The sequence below is a fragment of the Melospiza melodia genome, chromosome 2 (assembly GCF_035770615.1).
Source record: "Melospiza melodia melodia isolate bMelMel2 chromosome 2, bMelMel2.pri, whole genome shotgun sequence".
Taxonomy (NCBI): Eukaryota; Metazoa; Chordata; class Aves; order Passeriformes; family Passerellidae; genus Melospiza; species Melospiza melodia.
The window spans coordinates 86788421-86810824 of NC_086195.1; the positions used below are offsets into that span (position 1 = coordinate 86788421).

The 22404-nt window shown below is 35.4% G+C and overlaps 1 protein-coding gene across 8 annotated transcripts in view; it reads right to left on the bottom strand.

Moving 5' to 3' along the window:
• Positions 1-10606: 10606 nt before the first annotated feature.
• Positions 10607-22404, bottom strand: part of POSTN (periostin) — a 30824-nt gene continuing 19026 nt past the window's right edge. For 2 of the 8 annotated variants that reach the window (XM_063149202.1, XM_063149203.1), the window contains 7 exons: positions 19377-19472; positions 18713-18802; positions 17079-17156; positions 16600-16680; positions 14419-14505; positions 12333-12374; positions 10607-11829 (listed from right to left, as the gene is read on the bottom strand). In XM_063149202.1, coding sequence (XP_063005272.1) covers positions 11789-11829; positions 12333-12374; positions 14419-14505; positions 16600-16680; positions 17079-17156; positions 18713-18802; positions 19377-19472 — 515 coding nt within the window. In that variant the 3' untranslated portion in view covers positions 10607-11788. Of the gene's footprint in view, positions 11830-12332; positions 12375-14082; positions 14103-14418; positions 14506-16599; positions 16681-17078; positions 17157-18712; positions 18803-19376; positions 19473-22404 lie in introns of all 8 variants that reach the window. The other 6 variants (XM_063149209.1, XM_063149205.1, XM_063149204.1 and 3 more) reach the window with 6 other exon arrangements.

Below are 22404 nucleotides of genomic sequence, written 5' to 3' on the forward strand. Positions count from 1 at the left end.
TGGCATGTAACAACAGGGCTGTTATCAATTTCCCAAAGGAGTCTAAAGATGGAAAGGGATTCATTAAACAGAACAGTTCTATCAAAGTGTAAAATTGTGCCACCTATGGTGAAAACTTAATTGTCTAAAATGCAGAACAAAAATGAATTTTCTCATTACAAGTTTCATTTTCTTTGGAGAGAAAAAAATTATTTATTCTGCAGAAGCCCAAAATATGTTGGCTGAAAAGCTCCCATGACAATCTCTCCTGGGAAATGAGCACAGGTACCTCACATGACTGTGCTCCTGACACAGAGCTAGGAACATAAACATTCATACAATCTACAAAACATTGAAACAAAATCCCTTTCCATCATCAATTTTTGATGCCTTCTCAGTGACTATTTTACTGTACATTCCACTGCCAGACACTTTGTGTAGTCATTTATAATGAATGTTTCTGCCTGCCGTAGAATTTTCTGTCTTCTTCAGTGACAAAGGAAAAGAACCTGAAGGGACACTATTTTCTGCACATCTTATGGACAAGATGAAAATAGACAGTTGTGGGAAAGTATGGAAATGAGACACTTCAATGGCTGCAGGAAGCTCCAGAGATCCCAGCTGTCAGTCCTTGATTTCTAAGAGCCGCGAGGTTTTTATTGGTAATAGCAATAGTATTAGTATTATTATTGCTATTGCTTACTAGTATTGCTATTAATCTTGCGATTTTATAAAAAATATTAATTTTCACACTGTTTGTATTTTATAAAAAGGAAGAACTGATCAACTTCATCATAAAAGTCCCACTTGAAAGATATTATCTGAGAAAATGAGAAAAATAACATTTTTTTCTATATAAATATGATAGAAATTTTCTTGGATGAGTGTAAACACAGGTCCTTTTCCCTTATATGTGGCATATGCTTTCTTAGTATGAAGACCTCACTTATTTTGAATAGTTCATCACTTCCTTTAAATAACAAGGCAAGCAGTCTCTTTTACACTTTTCCTCTTTAATGAGATAAGAGTGCAGAATCCAGACATAGCCGCATTTTTTCCTCATGTAATGTGTATATGAAGTAGTTGTATCAGTGACCTCTAAGAATTTTTTGAGGCTTTGAAAATTTATTATTATTATTAATATTATTATCATTATCATCATCATCATCATCATCATCATCATCATCATTATTGCACTGAAGGTTATACTCTTAATCAGAAATAGCAGAAATAATATTTCTTTTTTATTATTTATTATTATGTGTATACATTTTATTATGTGTTGGCTATATTTTTTCATCTAATTGAAAATTATAAGCACTCTCTCAAATGTTTTTACATTTTTACGGCTAGTTAAAAATTGAGACTGCCTAAATGTTTTGACAATGAAGTCTAAATACCAAAGATTAATTCTAACTCTGGATACCTTAAAAGACTTTAATGAAGATAGCCAAATACTGTGCACGCTATGCATCAGGCTTACGTTCATTACAATGACTCTTCCTTTTTTGGGTGAAGAGCACTCACTCAGGCTGAGCGAAACAAAGCAAATTCCCAATTTAGAAACATGAAATATGCCCTGGATAATTCAAGTGTTTTTGTACTTACTGAAAAGGAGATTGAATTCACTATCATGAGCTTCACTCTTGCATAGAGTTACACATGGCAGAAAGACTTTTTGCCAGAAGTAAAGTGCCAGAAACTTTCTTGTGTTCCAGGGTGTCTGTGTATGCAGGCAGAGAATGCCCAGGGTGACTGCACCAGCACCTGCACTTCCACCAGCTTGTGGAAATAGAACATTTTGGGGAATGGTTGTGCAAATCCATCTGCAAATCACCGAGAATTGACATTTCAGCCAACACCACAATCAGTGCATTTTCAGCTGAGACTGCTTGTGCATTGAGCCTCAACTAACTACTGACAAAAAATACAATGATAGGAGCAATCTAAAAATATTGAGACTGAGATTGAGCAGGATAAAGGGAATGTAAATCTTTCCCAAGCGAAGGCTGGGGAAGTAGGTGCAGCTTTAGCAATGGGATTTACATCCCATAATATAACCTGCCATAAAGGATGGGGTCACAGTCATAGTTGCTACTTCTTTTGCTTTTGTTGCAGTATTAAAAATCTACCCTGGGAAAAAAACCCAAAACAAAACAAACAAACAAACAAACAAACAAAAAAAAAAAAACCAAAAAACAAAACACCAAAAAACCAAAAAAACCCCCAAAAACCCCAAACCTAAATCAAACCAAACAAAACCAAATAATCAAAAATGTAAGCTAGGGTGAATATTATGCCAGAGTTTTCTGTTATTATGTTGGAACATTGCCTGTGGTTCAAGGCTGTAGCAGATGATCTGTTTGATCTCTACTGAGTGTTGGGCTGACTACATTATGGTGCCCGGAAATATCCCAGTAATCAAGTGAACATCATGTATTCATCTCTTCTGCTGAGGACTCATAGGATTCACCTAACTTGAGATCAGGCTCTGGTTATCTAACTTCAGCTGTGTCTTACTCCTGAGACCCTTCCTTTCCTGATTTTGTGGGTGGAGAATAATTTTAACTGTGTGGATTCCAATTTTTGCTCTTAAAGACTTGTTTCCTTGCTTGTCCACACTGGCTTATGGAATTCAGCACCTCACTGCCCTTGTGCACATGTACTTGGGTGTTCTTCTGTTGGAAAACCTGAGCTGGTGGGATGATGGTTTCTGTAACTGCCCCAAATGTGCCCCCAGGTCTGGAAAGCTCTCATGGGTTCCCCAGTTCAGGCATATGTATGACGTTCTCCAAAGCAATGCATTTCTTAATTTTATCAGCAGAAATAAGGCTTAGTATAAGTGAAAAGTGCCAGCACAAACATCTATTATGTTGAAAGCTGTAGTAGAGAGAAATGTTTAACCAGGGAGGTCTTTGTTGCTTTGTATAATTGCTTGAACAGCCTTGTGGCTGCTCTTTTATCAAGGGTGAACACCAATGTTTTCTGAGCCTGTAGCTTTCTGACTACTGATAGCTGGTATCCGTGCATAAGGAAATGAATCTGCTCCAGCATCATCATCACTGAAGACAGTGATTGTACCCATGCTGTTCCCAGTCAGCTTCCTTTACACCCACCCAAATGCATGAATCCAAGCCTTTCTCAACCCTGCAATTCTTTGATCTGTGCCTGTCCAGAGTGTCAGAAGTAATGTGAAGTCTGTGTTGCAGCCTGGCAGAACAATGTACAGTGATCTTCCATGGAGAGGTTGCATCTAGTATTTACAAACTGGTAAATTTCCAAGTGTTGTCTGATGTAAATATTTTGTGTTCACTTAAACAGGTTAAAAATATCTTTTAAAACTTGGAAATTATTTACTGCCAAACTGCTATGGATATCTGATGTGACAAAAAGGATGATGGGGTTAGATGGAAAAATAATTCTATGAGTGACTTAGGTGAGCCTGCTTCAGAGAGCTCCAGAATGCCATTGTCCAAAACAGACTCCTTCTTTCTTAGATGCAACATAAGTAAAACAGATTCCCCAGTTAAACTTCTGCTTCAGTCAGTCATTTCCTTGAAAAAAACCCGTGAATATGAGCAATTTTCATCAAGCTGGGTTTTAACTAACAGCATCTTAGACCATAACCCAGGTGTTCCGCTCTGCACATTGGTATTTGAAGGCCACTAACATCTACAGCTTCATCTAGATGATAATCATAACTGCACATTTTCCTTTCCCTGGATACTGAGATACCAAGGATCACAATCTAATTGCTGTACAGCATATGACAGGCTTAGCACCTACTTTAATTTCCAAGAGGAGAGTGATGTCCATCCAAATCACTCATACTTCAGGACCACTCACCCACAGCTCCCTTTGCTGCACTTAGCAAGTGCTGGAAGCAAGACTGTCTCATGTACCAAGGTACTCATGCACCATGTGTTTAAAAGTTTTACTCAGATTCAGAATCACAACTCCTTCTCATTAGGTAATTTAATAAATTATAAGGGGAGAGACAGTACCAAAAGAAAGGATAAAGATTGTGATATAATCCTACCTCCACTGAAATTGACAAAACTCCCACTATTGTCTGCAGGGGTGATATCTCCTCCCAGATTACCTCCACCTACTGTCTCTGATGAAACAGCTGTTTAAATCTGTGTCCTAGTAATATATTCTGCATATCTCAAATTAATCATACAATGTGACCTTTACATCTGGTACTGGATCAATTAATGAATGCTTCAATTTCAGCCCCGAGGAAAAACTTGTGTAGATGAAAGATTGTTGCAGTTATAGCCATTGCCCCGAAAAAAATCTCTTATTTTCCTGTAGATCATTGAAATGACAAGGAGAATAAAAATAAATATTGGTATCATAGAAGGAAAACTAAACAATTATATTGCAGAAGTCAATTTACCACATTAAATAGTACCAAGAAATGAACATAGAGGTATATCTAACTAGGGAAGTGGTTTGTTTACTTGATCATGATGATCTTGTGTTACCTGAGAGTACTTCTAAAGTGCAGGGCTTGTACATGACCTGCCGTCACCCTCATGTTCAGCTGAGCCTGGGTCATACAAGGATTTCCTCTCCTCATTGTGGTTTCCCTGAGGGGAAGGTATGGTAACCAGAGCAGAGAGTGAAGCCACACTGGCTTCTAATAGTGCCTCATCACCCATGAATGAGTAAAAGAGAGTCCAGGAATGAGTGTACAAAAAGTCTGTTTTTTATCTTCAACATTCATTACTACTTATGTGGTAATTTTTCACTGCAAAAATATTTTTAATAACATTCACACAGAAACCACAAAGAGTTAGATCATAACCTCCAATATGATTATATGGCAGTGTGGAATTTTGGACAAGGTGAAAACAATTTATCCAAAAGAGTTGTTTAGCAATTGGTCTAGGATCTAAGTGCTAGAAGTGTCAGTGTATGGCATTTTAATGATTAAACTTATTTAATGACTAAAACAGAATTTATAATTGAACTACCATTTGAGCAGGAGGACAGTCCATGATTAATGGCATGGTTGGCTACTTTAGTACTGCTAAGCCACAGGCTCATAGGTAGCATCTGACTCTGCTTGCTTATATAAAATTTAGAGGAGCTTTATTTCACATGGCAGTTCAGCGTGACTGGTTGTTGTACTAAGGCAATTTAAACCATACTATATAGCTGGGCTGCAAATTTTGACATTTCCGGTTGAGTACCCAATTAAAAAATGTGCAAAACTATAGACATGGTAAAACAACAGTGGCTGTGTATGGCTTATATGGACAGATGAGATGAGCACATTCTGAAGATTCCCATCAAACAAACTGAAGATGCACAGATAGCTTATTTTCTGTCTATGATCAGCTAATACAGCCTGATTTTCTCTTGTTATGTGAGTTATCCGTGCTCCTGCTCCCAGATAATTCTGGCTTTCTGAACTTTGGAACTTGGGGCCTGCATGCCAAGAGCCAAATGAATTGAAATGGTTTCCTGATTCATGGGCACAGCCCTGGCACCATGGCTGCCAGTGGATGAAGACTTTCAGACCAGTAGGATTTTCAATGATGAAACTGAAAAGAATACTGAATTTTATAATTATCTGCTGTCACACTTCTACTGACATAACTTGTCTTGATTCATGAGGAGCATCAACAATTACACAAAATAGTTTTTCATTGCATGGTGTTGAAAAAATAATTTGATTTTGGGACAAGGAGGGAAATACTTAGAGGCATTTCTAGTTCATAAGAAATCATTCACAAATGTGACTGAGTCTCTAAATAATTTTTAGAGCTCTAGTTGGCCTCACTGGAGTAGTCGGTTTGGACCACATGACCTCCAGAGGTCCCTTCCAACCTTAAACATGTGGTTCTGTGATTTCATGAACCACACATCCTGAACTTATATGGCATCATATGATGGCAAAAAAAGAAAAAAAGTCACAGACCTATGAGATCATCCACAAACTAAGTCAAAGTCAGTAGTTAATTCAAAACCAAAAGAGTTTTTTAATTGTACAGATGTTTCAGGAAAATATGAGTGAGTGGATTATTGTCACATTAACAGGGATGTTCATACTTGGTATAGCTAAAACAGTTTCATTTCTGCTGAAGAACTACTTGATGGAGTATGTCTGCCTTATTTGACGGCAGGTAAGCCAGAAAGGGAAATAAAATATAGGAAAGTGGCTCTGAAGACATTATGAGAGAATGACTGTGGGAAGGTACCACATATCTGGGTAAAGCATTATGGACTGCAATAGTGGGAAACAACCCAGGCTTGGCAAGTAGGCTGATAACATGATCTAATACGGCTTTTCCATCTGTAATGTCTCTGATCTCTAGCTGGAGAAATAAAAAATACACATTTGATATGCAACTGTTTTGTTCCAGACTTGCTTCTGTTTGAATTGTTGCATGACATATCCCTGGCTCATGCTTTTTAGAGTCCTTTCTGAGGACTGGAGGTGAAGGAGAGTGTACATTCAGGTATTGCTCCAAAAGAATTGGGGGTTTTTTTACACACATGAAGATCCATTATCTTGGCAATGCTCCTGGAGCTTCTGCAGGTTTGCACAGGAGGCAAGGGTCTTGCACTGGTTATATGTAATATTCCTTGATTCTTGGCATTATAGGATAAGCTTTTCCAAAGATAACCTCATCCCTATCCAATTTCATATGAAAATTTGAAATAAAATCCCCAAAACAGCAGCAATATACTTATTTTAAAAAGTTGTCTGCCAGCACTCCTCTTTAAAACTTGTATTTACTGTATTTCCTGTCTCTGTCCAGCTGGGATCCAGAAATGAGTTATCCTTCTTCCCTCCCTGGAAAGAACAGACTTTCCCAGTTATGTCTCAACTGCTTATTTTTTGATAGAGATGGAACAAGAGGGCTCAGCAGTCTCCTCACCACTCCATCTATATCGCCAACCACCATACAGGCACTTTGTAATTGTGGTCTTCATAGAGACAGAAAACAAGTCCTACTAGGTCCTCCAGACAAATGGACCTAGGTGTCTGTAGACAGATGGATCTGTCTACCTGCATTTACTGCGGACCATGGTGACAGAGCAACAGGCAGGCACCTGAGCTTTGGGGGATTGCAGGGACACTGACAACCTTAATAGGTCATTTTCTCTATAGTCAGCAACCTGAAGAGACTGGGGTAAACTTCTGTAAATCGTATCCCAAATCACTCCTGTCTATGCCCCTGAAAACATCCCTGTCTCTTGCCAGTATTCTTTGCAGTGATGGATTTTTATCAACTAACAAATGTGTTGCTTTAATTCTGTTTAGTGCTACAGTCACATCACATGGCTTCAATGTGCTCTTGACTCAGGCCACATCTTCCACTGGTTAGAAATACAGCTGTTCCATGTGAGAAATACGGCTGCTGGAAAAACTGTTAGGTATTTCACTAAGAACAACATTAAAATACAATTGGACTAGCAATTGTAGAGGTATAAATGCCTGTGATCCAACCCAGACATGATTAAAACAGCCCTTAAATGTATCTGCAGGAGGCATCCTGAAATGAAGTAATATAAAGCAGGCATGCAGAAAGCTGCACTTCTCCTATCTTAAACATCCAGCACACCATGACCTCTTCTATTTCTTAGTGGCATTTCCCTCAGCAAGTTTTCAGATGACTGTGCAGAGCAGGTGACACAACAGAAGGATGGGATGCCAACCAGAGAACCTGGACAAACGTGAACCTCAAATGTGAGAACCTCATGAGGTTTACCAAGTTTAAGTGCAAAGGCTGCACCAGCATCAGTCATCGGACTAGGTGGTAAAAGATGCTGAGGACAAAGTGATGGTAGTGTGAATGAATGTGCCACTGGATCTAAATACACATAAATAAAATCTCTAGTTATGTTTTTACTCGGTAGTATAGATGAAAGATAAAATCAAAAGTCAAGAAATCAGAGCAGACAGGAGATGCATCAGATCAGAAAGTGAAGCAAGAATGCAACCTGACACATGAGGGCTGACGAGTGTTATGATCCAAAGTTTAAGTGCTGATGCCATTCCTCTGACTTGCACATTCTATCATAGAGGTTACTTTTGTTTAGCAAGGAAAATATCCATTAAAGAAAGCTTGATGTCTGTAGTATTTAAAGGGCGCTAGTTAAAACAGCAAGGAAGGAAGAATTTTAATCTAGCATGACATTAGGAATAAATTAGTAGGGCTGTAAAGGAGACTGAAATGTCTCCTGAATAGAAACTGCTTCTACTTCTCAGTCAATAACATGCTGGGTTCCTAATGAGATATTGTCATTCTGATCCTAATTACTTGTACCACACAGAATTATTCTCCCCATATAGAATCTGTGGCTAATCTTTTGTGTCTATCACTGAATGTTTTAATTAGTCTTGGTTAAAAAAAATGTATATACTGAATATAATTTTTTTCCATATGTTAAAAAAAGATTAATGATGTACTGTAAAACAACCCTTGGCAGTATTGAGAGGCTTACATTTTCTTGAGATGCTATAAAAACCATACCTTTGGAGGAAGGGGACACAATAAGAACCTTTGAAATCTTGACACATGGGGTTTATGCAGAAGAGAAGTGGAGGCAAATCTTCCTTTAATGGAACATGAAGCTCTGTGCCACTATAAATCTTAAAAAAATCCCACATGGTCCAATTTCATATCTTATGCTGTCACTGAGAATTCTGGAGCTCAGTACTTAAAGGAATCAGCTCTTCCTCCATCTGAGTTGTGCTTAGGCTTTGGTACACATACTCAGACCTTCCATCTGGGATTAGTGCGTATTGGATCTGAACTTAGACAGTAAAAGAATTAAATACAATAGAACTGATCTCAAAGGACAACTGTCCCTACCCACTATTTTATTAGAGTACTTTGTGGACAAAAGTGGAATTCTTGAATTTAGTTTTGTTATTCCAGGTCTTCTGAGAGACAAATGACATGAAAAGAGCATCCTACATTTACGTTGGAGATGGTCACTTGATAAGCACATTTTCAGTTGTCAAAATGGAAATGGTAAAAAAACCTTTCCTCTCATTTTTTTTCAGATTTCATACCATTGTCTTTATAAGGGAATCAAACTATTCATTTTATTTTACTTAGATCATCTTTCATATTTTGTGATCTTGTAGATTATTTATGTGCACTTTCTGCTGGCAAAACTGAAAGATTTGGAAACACCGACCGTTCAAAATTCTTCTGAATTAGTTTTCATAAAGGATATCAAAGGAAGCAGAAGTGCTTTGAGAATTCCATCACCAACTCACCTGGACATTGCTGTTTATTAATACCTGAGAGACTATAAAGAAACACAAAGTAAAGTGAGTTACTCTATTGCTAAAGAGAATTCTAACTTGGTAGTATGCTAATCCCCTGTTAAATCACATTACATTAATTTAAATTGCTCTGAGGTGAGGGGAAATAAGTAGGAGGGCAGGAGAAGTTGTAAGTTCTCCAAATTTGCTCATTGGTAAAAGACTGCCTGTGTTGACACAGAAATGGCTAAGCATATGAAAAACAAATAAAAAGGACATGTTGTTTTCCTTTCTGCATTGGGTTGTGGAAAGATTCCTGTTCAGATAGCTAGAAAAAGCCACTCTACTAAAAGAAATGTCACTGTTCATTGTAGCTGGGCAGATATCTACTGTGGTCTGAGAAGGACTGAGTGGGATGATCTATCAGGAAAACAAGTTTTCATGGAGGAGTGCCCTTAGTATATTGTTGTATTTGACTTGCATTGTATTATATATTACTATTATATTATATATTACTTATTATTAATAGATTATATTGAAGAGTGAAGTATGAAATGTATTTTAGTGAATACTAGATGTTTAAAATGTTATCAAAGCAGAAAACTAAAGTTATGGTATGCCACAAATTCACAAATTTATTCCTAATTCAAAAGGAAAAATCCTTTTTATTCCTAACTCAAAAGGTAAAATCCTGAAAAGGTAAAGACCTACCACAGGATAGGTCTTAATCAATTTTTTGCTACCTTTTACTTTCTTCCTTTTTTCTGTCCTTTCTTTATCTGTCATTTCCATTCCATTTTCTTCCTTATCTCCTAATCTTTTTGAGCAGAGAACACAGACACATTCTTCCCCTAAAATAATTTCTGTCAATTAACATCTTACTCGACTGATAGCTCATGATAGCCCAGCATTGAAGGAAGAAGTTTAAACCCAATGATTTAATGACAATCAAATGTCCCAGGGAGAGGTGACAGCTTCACCTTTTACATAGCCCTAAGAGCTCCGATGTTGACCTAAAAGCTATCTGGCCCTTGCCATGTTAAAAGCTGTCCTTCCATTAAAGCACCATCATAGTAGATACTGAGGTTACCTTGGTGACATGTCTGATGGGCCAGCAAGGCTGCACAATTTATCAATCTCATTCTCAGATGGTTGTGCTGTTCAAGGAGCAGTGTTTAGGGAATGTCACTGTGGAATTAGGGAAAGTGTTCCATTGTTTAAGGAGAATGGTGCAGTTTAAGTCCTTTAGCATGTGCTAAGTAAGAAGGGGAAGAATTAGTTTGCTTCTGTGAAAGCATATTTTGCAATTTCAAGTTAAATTTAAAATCTTTAAAATATTTAGAATTTGCTTTGCTATTAAAAAATATTTACAAATGAAAGCAAACACAGTTCAGCCAAATTCTTTATTGAGTATTTGTTTCAAAACAGAAGTAGAAAAACATGTTAGACAATGACTCTGATATTTTGGTCAGCAAAATTAAGGAACTTTGAACAAGTTTTTTCTACTCCATGAATAATTGTCTTTCACCTTTTCTTGATAAAGGCAGACAATTTCTATGAGTACAAAATTAGAGTGATAAAATTGACATAATTTACAGAAAACTCCACATTAGTACGAGACATTAGCAAAGCATGTTTTGATACAAAAGCTTTCAGACCTGGCCTCATTTTTTGAAGACTTTTTTCCATGCTGAGTTAACTGCTTGCATGCATTTTATTTATCACTTTTATAATCCACTTTAATAATCAAAAAACACATTTAGGGAAAAATGGGAAAACACTCAAGAATCTCAATATATTTATTGTTATAGGATTCCTTTAATGGGAATGTGATTTCTTATAAATAAAGAAGTCAACATGATCACTAATACATTGCAAGAAGCTCATAATGTTTGCTTTTTTCCTTTTTTGAAGAGCTTCCATTAGCCAAGTTACTAGCAGGTATGCAGTGTAGGACAAAAACCCCATGATATATTTAATATAAGGCATATTTGTTTGCTTAGAAAAGGTAACATTACTGGTATTACAAATTTAAACACATGATGAATTTTGACTTATAAAAGCATACAATACTACTGAACCAAAAGTGCTATGTTAACATCTCATATTTCCTTAGATTACTATAAAAGTCACCTGAGGTGATTCTTTTTCTTTTTTCTAGAAATCATCTAATTTCACTTATACTCCTTATTTAGTGGAAATAATAATAATAAAAAAATACACTCTGTATTGTTCCCTGCTCATTTTTAATCAAATCCTGCAAACACTTATTAACCAGTGGAAGAAAGAATCCTGGTTCTAACAGAAGTTTTTGGGTTTGCAGGATCCCACCCTCGATAGTGCTTACTATCAAGAGCAGTAAAAGCACCTCCAATGGATTTCTCCTAGTGAGCACTGTGCTGGCAGTGAGCATCTGCAGCTTCACATCTTTTTGTGGATTCATGGTTCAGTTTACGTTATGTCACAAAACAACGTCATTTTCTAATGTTCTCATAAAAAAAATTCCAAAGAGTTCCTCTCAAAGACCATGTTGTTAATTTGTAATTCTGTGAATTCTGTCTTGGCAAGCTTTTAGGAATGATCTAGTCTTGTCCTCCTTCTTGCTCCTCCTCCTGCAAAGTAGGGAAAAAAACCTTTAGTTATTACCTGTAATTATATGTAATATAGTAAGACTTTATACTGTATTTACTTTTGAAACAGACATGTGAAAAGGAAAGATGAAGCCTGGAGCTGAATATGTCTCCTTGTGCTGCCAGCTCTGAAATTAAACTGATCTTTCAGCTTCTTCATTAATCAAAATAAGATAGATTCTGAGAGTTATAAATCTTGCAGTGGAGAATCCCTGAGTGTCAGTTTCTCATTGCTAAGACTTCACTTTGATGGCTTTAATCTCATCTGAAACACTCTTTCAGTAAAGCAAACAATCTAGATTGTTTTCAGATATCAGAAAAAATAATTAGCAACTCCAGATTTTGTTAGGGTATTTTTAAACATAGAGCTTTTTCTTTTGAAATCTGTATTTTTAATAGTCTTTTTTTCCTCCGTCCTAACTCTTAAGACAACAGAAATAATATTTGATATGTGTTATAATGTTTAAATGTATGGCTTTTTTTACCTTGTGCCCTCCTGGTTGGTTGTGCTTTCCGTACAGGTGCTTCTAAAAAACAGAAATATTGCAGTCAGAATTTATTTGCTGGAGACTTTGAATTAGAACTCATTAGAAATATTGAATTAGAAGCTCATTGCTGATTTTTGAAGTTTTTTCTTTTAAGTTTTCAGTAAATTAAGAATTTTGTTCCAGAAGCATGTTGGCTTGATCACCTGAAATATGAATGCTTACAATACAATTCCCACATTTCCCTCATGTGCAGACCTCCACTAAATCTTAGTAACATTTTAAAAGTATTTTTGCATTTTAAACATATGAATTAATCCATTTTCCACACTGATCTTCTACAGATGGTTACATGGTGTAGGCAGGTGCCAGGGCACTTTGCCTATGCCCTTCACTCATGAAACACCGTGCGACCCTGTGTCAGTGAAGTGCAGGCTCAGGTCAAGCACAGGACTCAGTCTCAGCTTTTGGGAGCGGATGCCCAGGTCTGTTGCATTGACATTACAGGAATTATTCAAAAGCTAAATGCTTGGAACCATTACAGGTAATGTGGATATTGGCCACATATCCAGCTGGGTTTAGGCCTTGATTTATAACTGCATTGTGAGTCCACAGTACGATTCCACATTTAGGGTTTGGTTACTTTTCTCAGGCTTCTGCTTTAAAAGGTGGAGCAGAGCAAGGACTATTGGATAGGTACCACCCCCATTAGATATATCCTTTTTATTTCACTTATTCAGTGAAACTATGGACTTGCTTTCCTTTTTCTTATCAAATCTTGAGACTTTTTTTAACCAGATATCTCCTCATTGGGAGGAGGAACACGTCACAGGCAAGAAATAGTTCTTCTGTTACCATTACAGAAATGTTACTTCAGTAATTTTTCCTTCTTTACAACCATGAAGTACTTGTATATTCACTTAACAAGCTGCAGCCAATTCTCTTTTCATCCTGATGTACAGGGTATATAAATGCATAGCCCTGAAATGAAGGCTTGGCCTCATTTCAGCTGAGACTAAACACTGGGTATCTGCATCACCATGGCAGAAAATTCCAAGTTCTGCACTGCCCTGACAAGGACAGGATATGGTCCATCCAAAGGATGCTTTCCATACTTAGGGGCTGCCTGTACAATTATGCTTTCAGATAAGCCTTGTATTTGAAGATCACACCCATCTGTCATTTTCAGGCAATAGGAGACTCCCCAGCATGCCTTGTACTACTCAGCACTGAAGCTGTACAAGCACTTTGTATAAACCTTCATTACTTGGCACAGACTTCAAAATTGAAAAGGCAGAAACACAATTATTTAATTTCATTGCCCAAAAGACATATTTTTCTCCTACGTATTTATTTCAAAGGCTGACAGAAGAACCTATTCTGCATTGTTAGAATTAGAAAAAGACATAAATACAAAAGAAACCCTAAGCAAATTACTTCTTAACTTTGAATGAAAATAATTAAACAGTGGTTGTTAAAGTCAAAGAACAAATTGCAGGGACAAAGGCAGAGTGAATTCTATTTGGCTCCTTTTGGACTTTTATTCCACTAGGGTTTTTGAAATCAAGAGCTTCCCTCATTTAACAACAGGACAAAGGTAGAGAAATTCCAAGACCCTGTGAGATATTTACTCAACCCCAGAGGTAATTTTCCCTGCACACCACCCACTCCTTCACAACACTGAGAAACCCTGGCAGCAACAGATCACATTTGCACTGACAAGAAATAACTCAAGTTAAAAGCAACTCACGTGGTCTTCTTCTGTATGTGCTGCTTAAAGAAAAGCAAATTTTTTATGGCTCATGTTCCTTCAAATGTTTTACCTAAGCTTAGTGGTTAGGCATTTCCTCTTGTCTACTATGCTTGTCAAATCTTTTAGTTACTTTTAGCCACAAGATAAGCCTCAACATTTTTCTTTGCAACATCAGTTAATGAATTCTTTTCCAAAACAACTATAAAACACTTCTTGCTAAAATTCTGGCTTCAGACCTAATAATTTTTATGAATAGATACTGTAAAACCTCACCTGGAATGATCACTTTGGACAAAGCAGGTCTTAGTGATACTGAATTTTTGACAAACTAACCTTCCAGATGAACTTTCTTGATTTCTCTCTCGATAATCTGTGGCTCTCCCTCAATTACTTTAGTAACCTTGGTGTACTCAGTTCCAGCTATGGTAAGCATCAAAAACAAATGAGTTAAACCTGGCATAGCATTTTTCCATGTGCAAGGAGCCCTCAGTGGAAACAGTGTCATTTTTGGGCATAGGTGTTGCAGGCTACCATGCTATTCATGCCATAAAGCATGTTACTTCTAGTGATGAGTCATTCATTGCAATCTTGGTTTAAAGTTCTGCTTCAGCAATGGCTACTAATTTTAAGCAGTTCTGGATATTTCATGAGCAGAATTAAAGCCCATATGAAATCATTCCTTTATTTAGACAGTGATAATACATATTTTTGTGTCAGTACTCAAATTCAAATTATTAGGAAATTTTCAGTAAAGAATAATTTTATGTAGACAAGAGGGCCATAAAGCATTATCATCAACAACTCTAAAGCAGCATATGTGTCTGCTTTTATTGACTAAATGTATAGTAAGGTATTTTCATGGCAGCCAAGGGTAACTGACTGGATAAATCATGGAAAAGATAGAGGAAAATCAAATTAAAGAAAAAGACAAATCTACCTACTTTGTTCATTCTGTAAAGCAGGATGCTTATGCAAACTAACATATAATAGCAAGGAAAATAGCAAGAATTCAAGAGATTATATTGTCTTCAAATTTCCTAGAAAGAAACTATCTCTGTTCCATACACCGATTTGCTCTAAGATGCATCTCTACAGATTACATCTATCTAATTGCATACCTCTGTATCTGAAGGTGATTACAAGAACAGTTACAATTGTTCAATTCTGGTGTCTGACCAGAATTCTACAGATAAAATTTGATCCTGATTCCTGTTGACTGGTTTAAAGCAATACTGCAGTATATACAGGAATTTCTTACTGAAATTTTTTGATTTTCAGCTTTTCTTTTTAATAGTGAATCCAGAAATAGACATCTCCAGAGAGCAAAGCTTTTCACATAGCTGGGATAGTTAGGACAAAATGAAAAGCCCTCTGGAAGTTTCTGTTTCTGTCCAATATTATCGGTGAATTCTGGCTTAGGTCTGTAAAACAAAGATTCAGATGTTTGAAACAGACAGAATTACAGTCAATGGGAGTCATAGTCATATCTTGGCTTTTCTCTAAGACTAGCTCTGTTATCAACTAGCATATTTAAGTTTGGTGGTCAGCTGTTCAGCTGTTCAGCCAACAGGAAATTTTTTACTTGACTGAAGTTTAAGTCACATCCACACAATCGTGCTTTTGAAAGACAATGCGATTTAGTTCAGTGAACTAAATGGGGCTGCAAGTTACTTTACTGGAATACAACTTTGTAACTTACTGAAAAGTGAACATAAAATTAAATGGATTAATTTAATTTATGTCAAGAGAAGCATCTGTCCATATTTTTGAGCTTCTGACTCAGGATTAAACTAACATTTACAAAAGCCATATCACTTAAATTCTTTTTTTATTACCCATTGCTATTATAGATAGTTTCTCTAATCTACATTAAGCAAAGAACATTCCAAATTCATAGATAAAGATTAATTTCATAAGCAGAAATTATTTCACTATTTTCTACAGCTACTGGTTATGTACTGCCAAAACTGTTAGAATGAAGAGAGCAAGAAGGAAAGATAACCATTCCTTGGAATGCTGTATTTGAAGAGAATTAAAGTTAATGTCTGGATATCCATCACCTGTAAGCATTTAAAGAAGATGTTAAACATGCCTTTAATTATTAACTTGAGGGCAATGAACATTCATTTCTGAAGAACTGATAAGTAAGGTGAATTTGGCCAGTTACAATATGTTCTATTTCATAGTGTTTTTCACAGATTTAAATTTGCTAAATAACATTGAATAAATCTTCATTGCTCCCCTGGATTTTAATTCAGTAACCTTTTAAAGACTGAAAAAACCAAAATATATTATTTTTTCCTGTGATCAATGGCATGAAAAAATTGATTACTCAAGCTTTGGTTCTTACTGCCAATTCACAGATATCTGGCACTAGAATATGGTGTTCTATTTTTTCCATTAATATTCCACTTGTATTACATCAGTCTTTAAAATGTTAATTTCAACATATCTGAGAGGGGTTCAGTTATCATAACCTGTTGCAAAATTGTTAGTTATAATTCTCTGAATTACCTCCCTGCAGAAGTCTTTTGATTTCTTCATCTTCCAGTAAATGACCATCACCTTCAATAAATTTGGTCACTTTGGTAACCTCTGATAGGATACAGGTTATGGCAAAAAAGTTGGTTTACAGAAAACATTTGGCAATCCCAAAAGAGCATATATAATCATGTCATAACATTGTTCTGAATTTAAAAATTCATGTTATGTTATCAAATTTCACATAAACACCGGAAACACCATATTATATGAGAAACATATCATGCTATATATTAGACCCAGGCAGCTTCAGCTCTAGAGCTGACTGAAATATGAAGATCAAGGACTCAAACCAGAATTTTACATTTGAAGGGTTCTGAGGGTTATTCTCTGGGTAAGATTTTGCAGAATGAACATAAATTCTTTAAACATGGAATATCCCCTCAGTAATTACTTAAGTTACATATAGATATATGTATGTTAAAGAAATGAAATAAAACAAGCATACTAACCTTCTTCAAGGATTTTCTTTAACTTCTCTTCATTGTCTGAACCTCCTGCAGTAATTCTGGTATATTTTATTTCAGGTCCTGGAAGAAATTTTATAAGATAGTGGCTTTTATCAGATATAACAGGGTTGTCCTTTCAATTATATTTTCCTATTTCATTCCTGTGGTGATTCCATAGTTAGCATGCTGTAGTCTGCTTATGTGGTAACTTTATTTTTTACCATTTCTGAAATTAAACTGAATGAGCATTAAAAACAGTAGTTAGGACTAGTCCTGAAAGTAATTAGGCAAATTGGTCATAATTAGAAAAATTACCTGCTTACATTCTTAGAGTTAGATACGATTTTAAACTCTGTTGTATTAGATCATAGATATTTCTGCAGTCCATTATTAGTCTGAATTGACTGTTGAAAATAGACATTTTTGCTTTTATTATTGCTATGAATAATTTGAAGACTTAATATTTGAGATTCCTTATCAGTTTCTACAGATTGGAAATGAGATACAGGTCCGAAATTCTGGCATTTTGCATTCTATTTACCATTTCACGTGGGATATTAGTGAAACTTGAATCTGAGAATTGAGAAAATTATATTTTATTTATCTCCCCTACAATTTTTTGCTAGAAAATAGTCCCAGGTTTATTCATAAATCACTAATGCCTGTCATTCAGTTCTTTTCATTGTAGTAAAAAGTTTTATGATAATAACTTTAGCATGATTTTTTATTTCTGCTGTTCTCAAATTACTTTGGTTGAATCTCAATATTTTCTAAATAAACTGATTATTAGGACTTGCAGCTAAGTCAAAATGTTGTTATAACAGTGTCTTTTCCTTACAAGCTCTCTAGCAGACAGAATTTTAATGGCAGCATTCAAACTGATATTTACACAAGGTGATCAAAAAGTGTCTACAGAGAACTCCATATATCACCTCCTATGCTTAAATACGCCTCGCTTCACTTATCAATTTCTAGGATGCTTAAAGAAATAGCTCTGTAATAGGTCAAATACAATTGAAATTGGCCAAGGAATTTGGGACCTTTTGTGTGAGAAAATCCAGGGATGCAGGTGCATATTGATTTTATCTGAAATCAGCTTTAACCAAGTGTCTAACTTGTGGATGCCATATCAAGTCCCCACTTTACAGAGAAATAGAGATCTTTTTCTGAAATGGCTGTCAAGAGAGCCTGGGATGACATGCAAAAGTAGGCATCTACACATTAAACATCTATGTTTGGTAAAATGAAACCTTCCTGGAGGTATATAGTCCAGAAGTTCAGAAAAAAGAAAAAGATTTCCTTCTAAAGCAAAGCAGAGTACAAAAATGCAATAAAAGCAGTCTTATTCTGAAATGGTAGCAAGAAGCTAGCAGAAATAGACTCCTACCAAAATATGAAAATAAAAACAAAAATAGAAGGCAAATCTCCATAGTTTTGCATGCTGTTAAAATATTGTTGCCATTTATGTATATGTGTGTGTAGGACACATGGCCAGCTTTAAAGAGACAGTGGGAAGTATTAGGGAAAACTCATCTGTCAAGGAAATGCAGTTTAGGCACTAGGATAGAACTTAAGATATGTTACTTTTGTATGCAAAGGTGGACTTTACTAAGAATTAATATCTCAGCTTAACTTACCTTGAATAATTCTTTCTTCTGTTACTTTTTTCTCTGTCACTTCCACAGGTCGTCCATCAATGATTTTGGTGTATGTTTTAATAATTGGTTCTAGAAGGATTTTTAAATTCAAGGCATTAATCAAGTGATGAACTTTCAAGTGTTCTTTTTGAGATGTGGAAACTGACTGAAGGACAGCAAGAAATACCATAGAATATTTTATGAAAAATAAAAATGTTCAGAGATAAGGAACTGAATCTACTCAAAGTTTAGGGTGATTGAGTGATTTTTCCTTTAAAATCATCCTACATGTGAACATCTCAATGCCCTTAGCAAAGAGAAGGCAAGGTTTCTGACAAAATCACCTTTTAATTACAGAATCACGTACTATATATTTGATTTCAGGACAGCAATGAGCAAGCAATTCTTGACTGAGATATTTGTCAGCATGCAGAGTACTTCTAAACTGTCTTGACTGAATCTATGGAACACAAATAGGGGAAAAAAACCTCAAATTTTTGAAATGCATGAGAATTTTAAAGTATATGATGCAATAAAATTTCAGCACTTCGCAAAGTCCTTGTTAAAACAGAACAGCTGTCTAACATGAATTACCTAGATAAAGTATAAACTGATGGGGAATAGAGAATGCTAATGCAAATTGAGTTGCTGAAAGCATACCAACCTCCATGAATCACTTTAGTTATTGTCTCCCCTTCCCTGACTATTTTGAACTCAGGTTCCCCTTCAATTAATTTAGTGAGCTGTGTGATAGATGGGTCTGTGACACAGGAAAAAAAACAACAAGTTACAAATAGTCATAAAATACTTGTAGTATTCCATGGGGGTGAGATGAAGCTTGCATTTTCTCCCTTTACCCTAGATAAACCATATTATTGTTATAGAGGGCAGTTTAAATCTGAGAGATTATTTGTGGCGACATTTACAGTCTTGTATTTTCTTACAGAAGATCTTAAACAAAGATCCTGTTGTACACTTACTCTTTATTTATTTTGTGTATATGATGTTTTTAACATTTGTTGACAAGTTCCAGGCAATAAACCAGATCATCAGCAGCGGAAAAGAAGTCTTTTTCTATATATATTGGTAAGAAGGTTACTCTACATCTTTGCAGATATCTTACAGCTATTGCTCCACTAGTGGTCAGCATGCAATCTACAAAGCTTTTAGTTTTTTAGTTATTTTTATTATTTGTTGCTTTGGAGTTTCTTTTATTTTTTGCTTTGAGTTTTTTTTTACATGGCTTTTTTTTCCCTTTGTATTTAAGACTTGGCCAGTGGTTAAGCAGCTTCAAAAAACCAAACAAGCAAAAAGCAAACTTTTGAGATCAGCTGGAGTGGCTGTGAGGATATTTATCAGTATTACTGGCTATCATTATCATGGGTGAGGTAATTTTGATTACACTGATCCAAATGCATCTCTGCCTGACATGCTAAAGCAGAAGATACTAGATAAATTAGGAACATACCATCAATTAGCACTCTCTAATGAGTGTTGTGGGACTCCTTTTACTTAAGAAGTTGCTTTAAAACAAACTTTCTTTACCCCTTATTCAGAGACAGAAACTTAGCATAATCCATCTTTTTTACTTTCCTTAAAAATCCCTTAAATATTTTTATATGGATTTTTGTAGAAGTTGATTTTTCATTGATTATTTTTTCCGTAATTACTGATCAGGATTTAACAACACCTTTTAAAGATGTGTGCCTCCTTTTAATTGTTGCAAACAGTCAATATAGGCAACCTTCAATAATAAAAAACAAAAATGTTTTGGGTTGTTTTTCAGTAGCAAATGATTACATCAATTAAAATTTAGAAATAAATAATTCAGATGAAATTATATGATAGAATCATAAAGATTCCCTGTTATTATAGACCTCTATTAATTTACTCTGAGTTATAAACAGCTGAATGAGCCCTCACTTCTTTTATTTTTAGTAGGTCTGAATGCAAAATATTTATAAATATTTTAAAGTAACTGCCTTACAAGACTCATTCCCTGCTTGTTTTAAACCTGGAGGAATTTTTTGCATGTTGAGAATCTATTAAAGAGCAGTTGACACGGATAAAAGTGATGAATATAAATGAAATAATGTAAAAGTTGTATTTATGAATATTTATAAATGCTTTATTTTTACTTTTCTCAATAACTGTACCTTTTCATGTGATTGATACAGCAGATGTGTGCAAACCAAAAAGTGAAGGCATAGCCAGCTATATTGCCTAGTCTAGGATCAATCCTGGATCCTTTGAATATTTTATCTGTTAAAATTTGAGTATCAGTCAGATTTAACTCTACATCTGTTTAATCTTTTTGATCCCATATGTGCCCAAGTACAAAAAATGGAAGAACAACAAAAGCAGAAAACACTGAGAGGGAAAAGGCACACATCCCCCTCTAAACTTGGTGGGGAGAGATGTAATTATTTTTTAGTGGAAATTGCCCTTGCATCATGATCTAATAGAACTGCTGGACAAAATTAGTATTTAACTTTGCCAGCTTTTATCTACAGACTGTTGTGGATTTACGTGGTTCTGATGGCATCTGCCACTCACTATTGTTACTGAGAAAGATCAGAAGTGACAGAATTTGTTTTATTTGGTCTATATGTGAAGCAATTGTCAGCAGAAAGGCTGCACTGGCCAAAGATCTTTCCCTGGAGTGTGTTCCAAAGCAGAAATACTGTACTGGAAATGGAAAGGAGTAGCCCTTCAATACTCACTAACTTTTATTTTTTCTCTATCTGGTGACTAAAATTTAGTTCTAAATTTGACTATACAAGTGCTCAGATTTTTTATATTTCATTAAATATTTCAAAAATATTTAAATTTTTCATTTTTTTTTCTTTAAAAGACTATTTTATTTCAGGTAATTTTCAACTTCTAAACATCCTGTAAATCACCTAAACTATATACTCTGTCTCTGGGTTTAACAGAGCAGAAGAGGTACTTTCAGAAAGTGATTCAGCCTCACCATAGCAAGATTTCTAAATAGCTTGGATGAATTACCATATGAAGTAATCTATCCATTTATATTGCACTGTGGATCTGATTTAATGATGGACACTAGGCAACAAAGATCAGCATATATGTTAAATGGCCTCTAATCCTAAATGTTATGAAGCACAGACATCCTCCTGAGAAAGTAAGCATTTGTCACTTCTTCTGGAAGGAAACCCTCCCAGAAACACTGATTAAGCAGTCTGGATAAAATTCTTTGCATGACATTTTTAACTGCCTTTCTCAGTTGAGAGAAAACAAATTCCCTTTCAGCATTTTTATTTCAATGGGAAACTGGATCTCATCAGCTTTACTTAAGTTATAAATCACAAGTGATTTTAGCAGTCCCATCCCCATATTTTTTTCTCTTCAGTCCCATCACTAATCTTTAAGTCATGCTTCTATATGGAGAAATAAAAAAAGCTAAAAATTGGGTAGATATTTTAAGGCATCCAACAGATATTGGTAGTTAGAACTGATTGAAAATTATAGCAAAATTAACCAATTTTTTTCTTCAAAGTGTAAGAAACATATCTACTTTAAAATATCTGTTTTAATTAGAAAAAAGGGAATGTCTTAATTGAAAAAAAAGATGATAAAATAAATGGTTTAAAAAATATTATTAAAGATATTTTTAAATACCCATAGAAAAAGGAGAAAACTCATTTGGGGAGAAAAACCATGGGTAATCT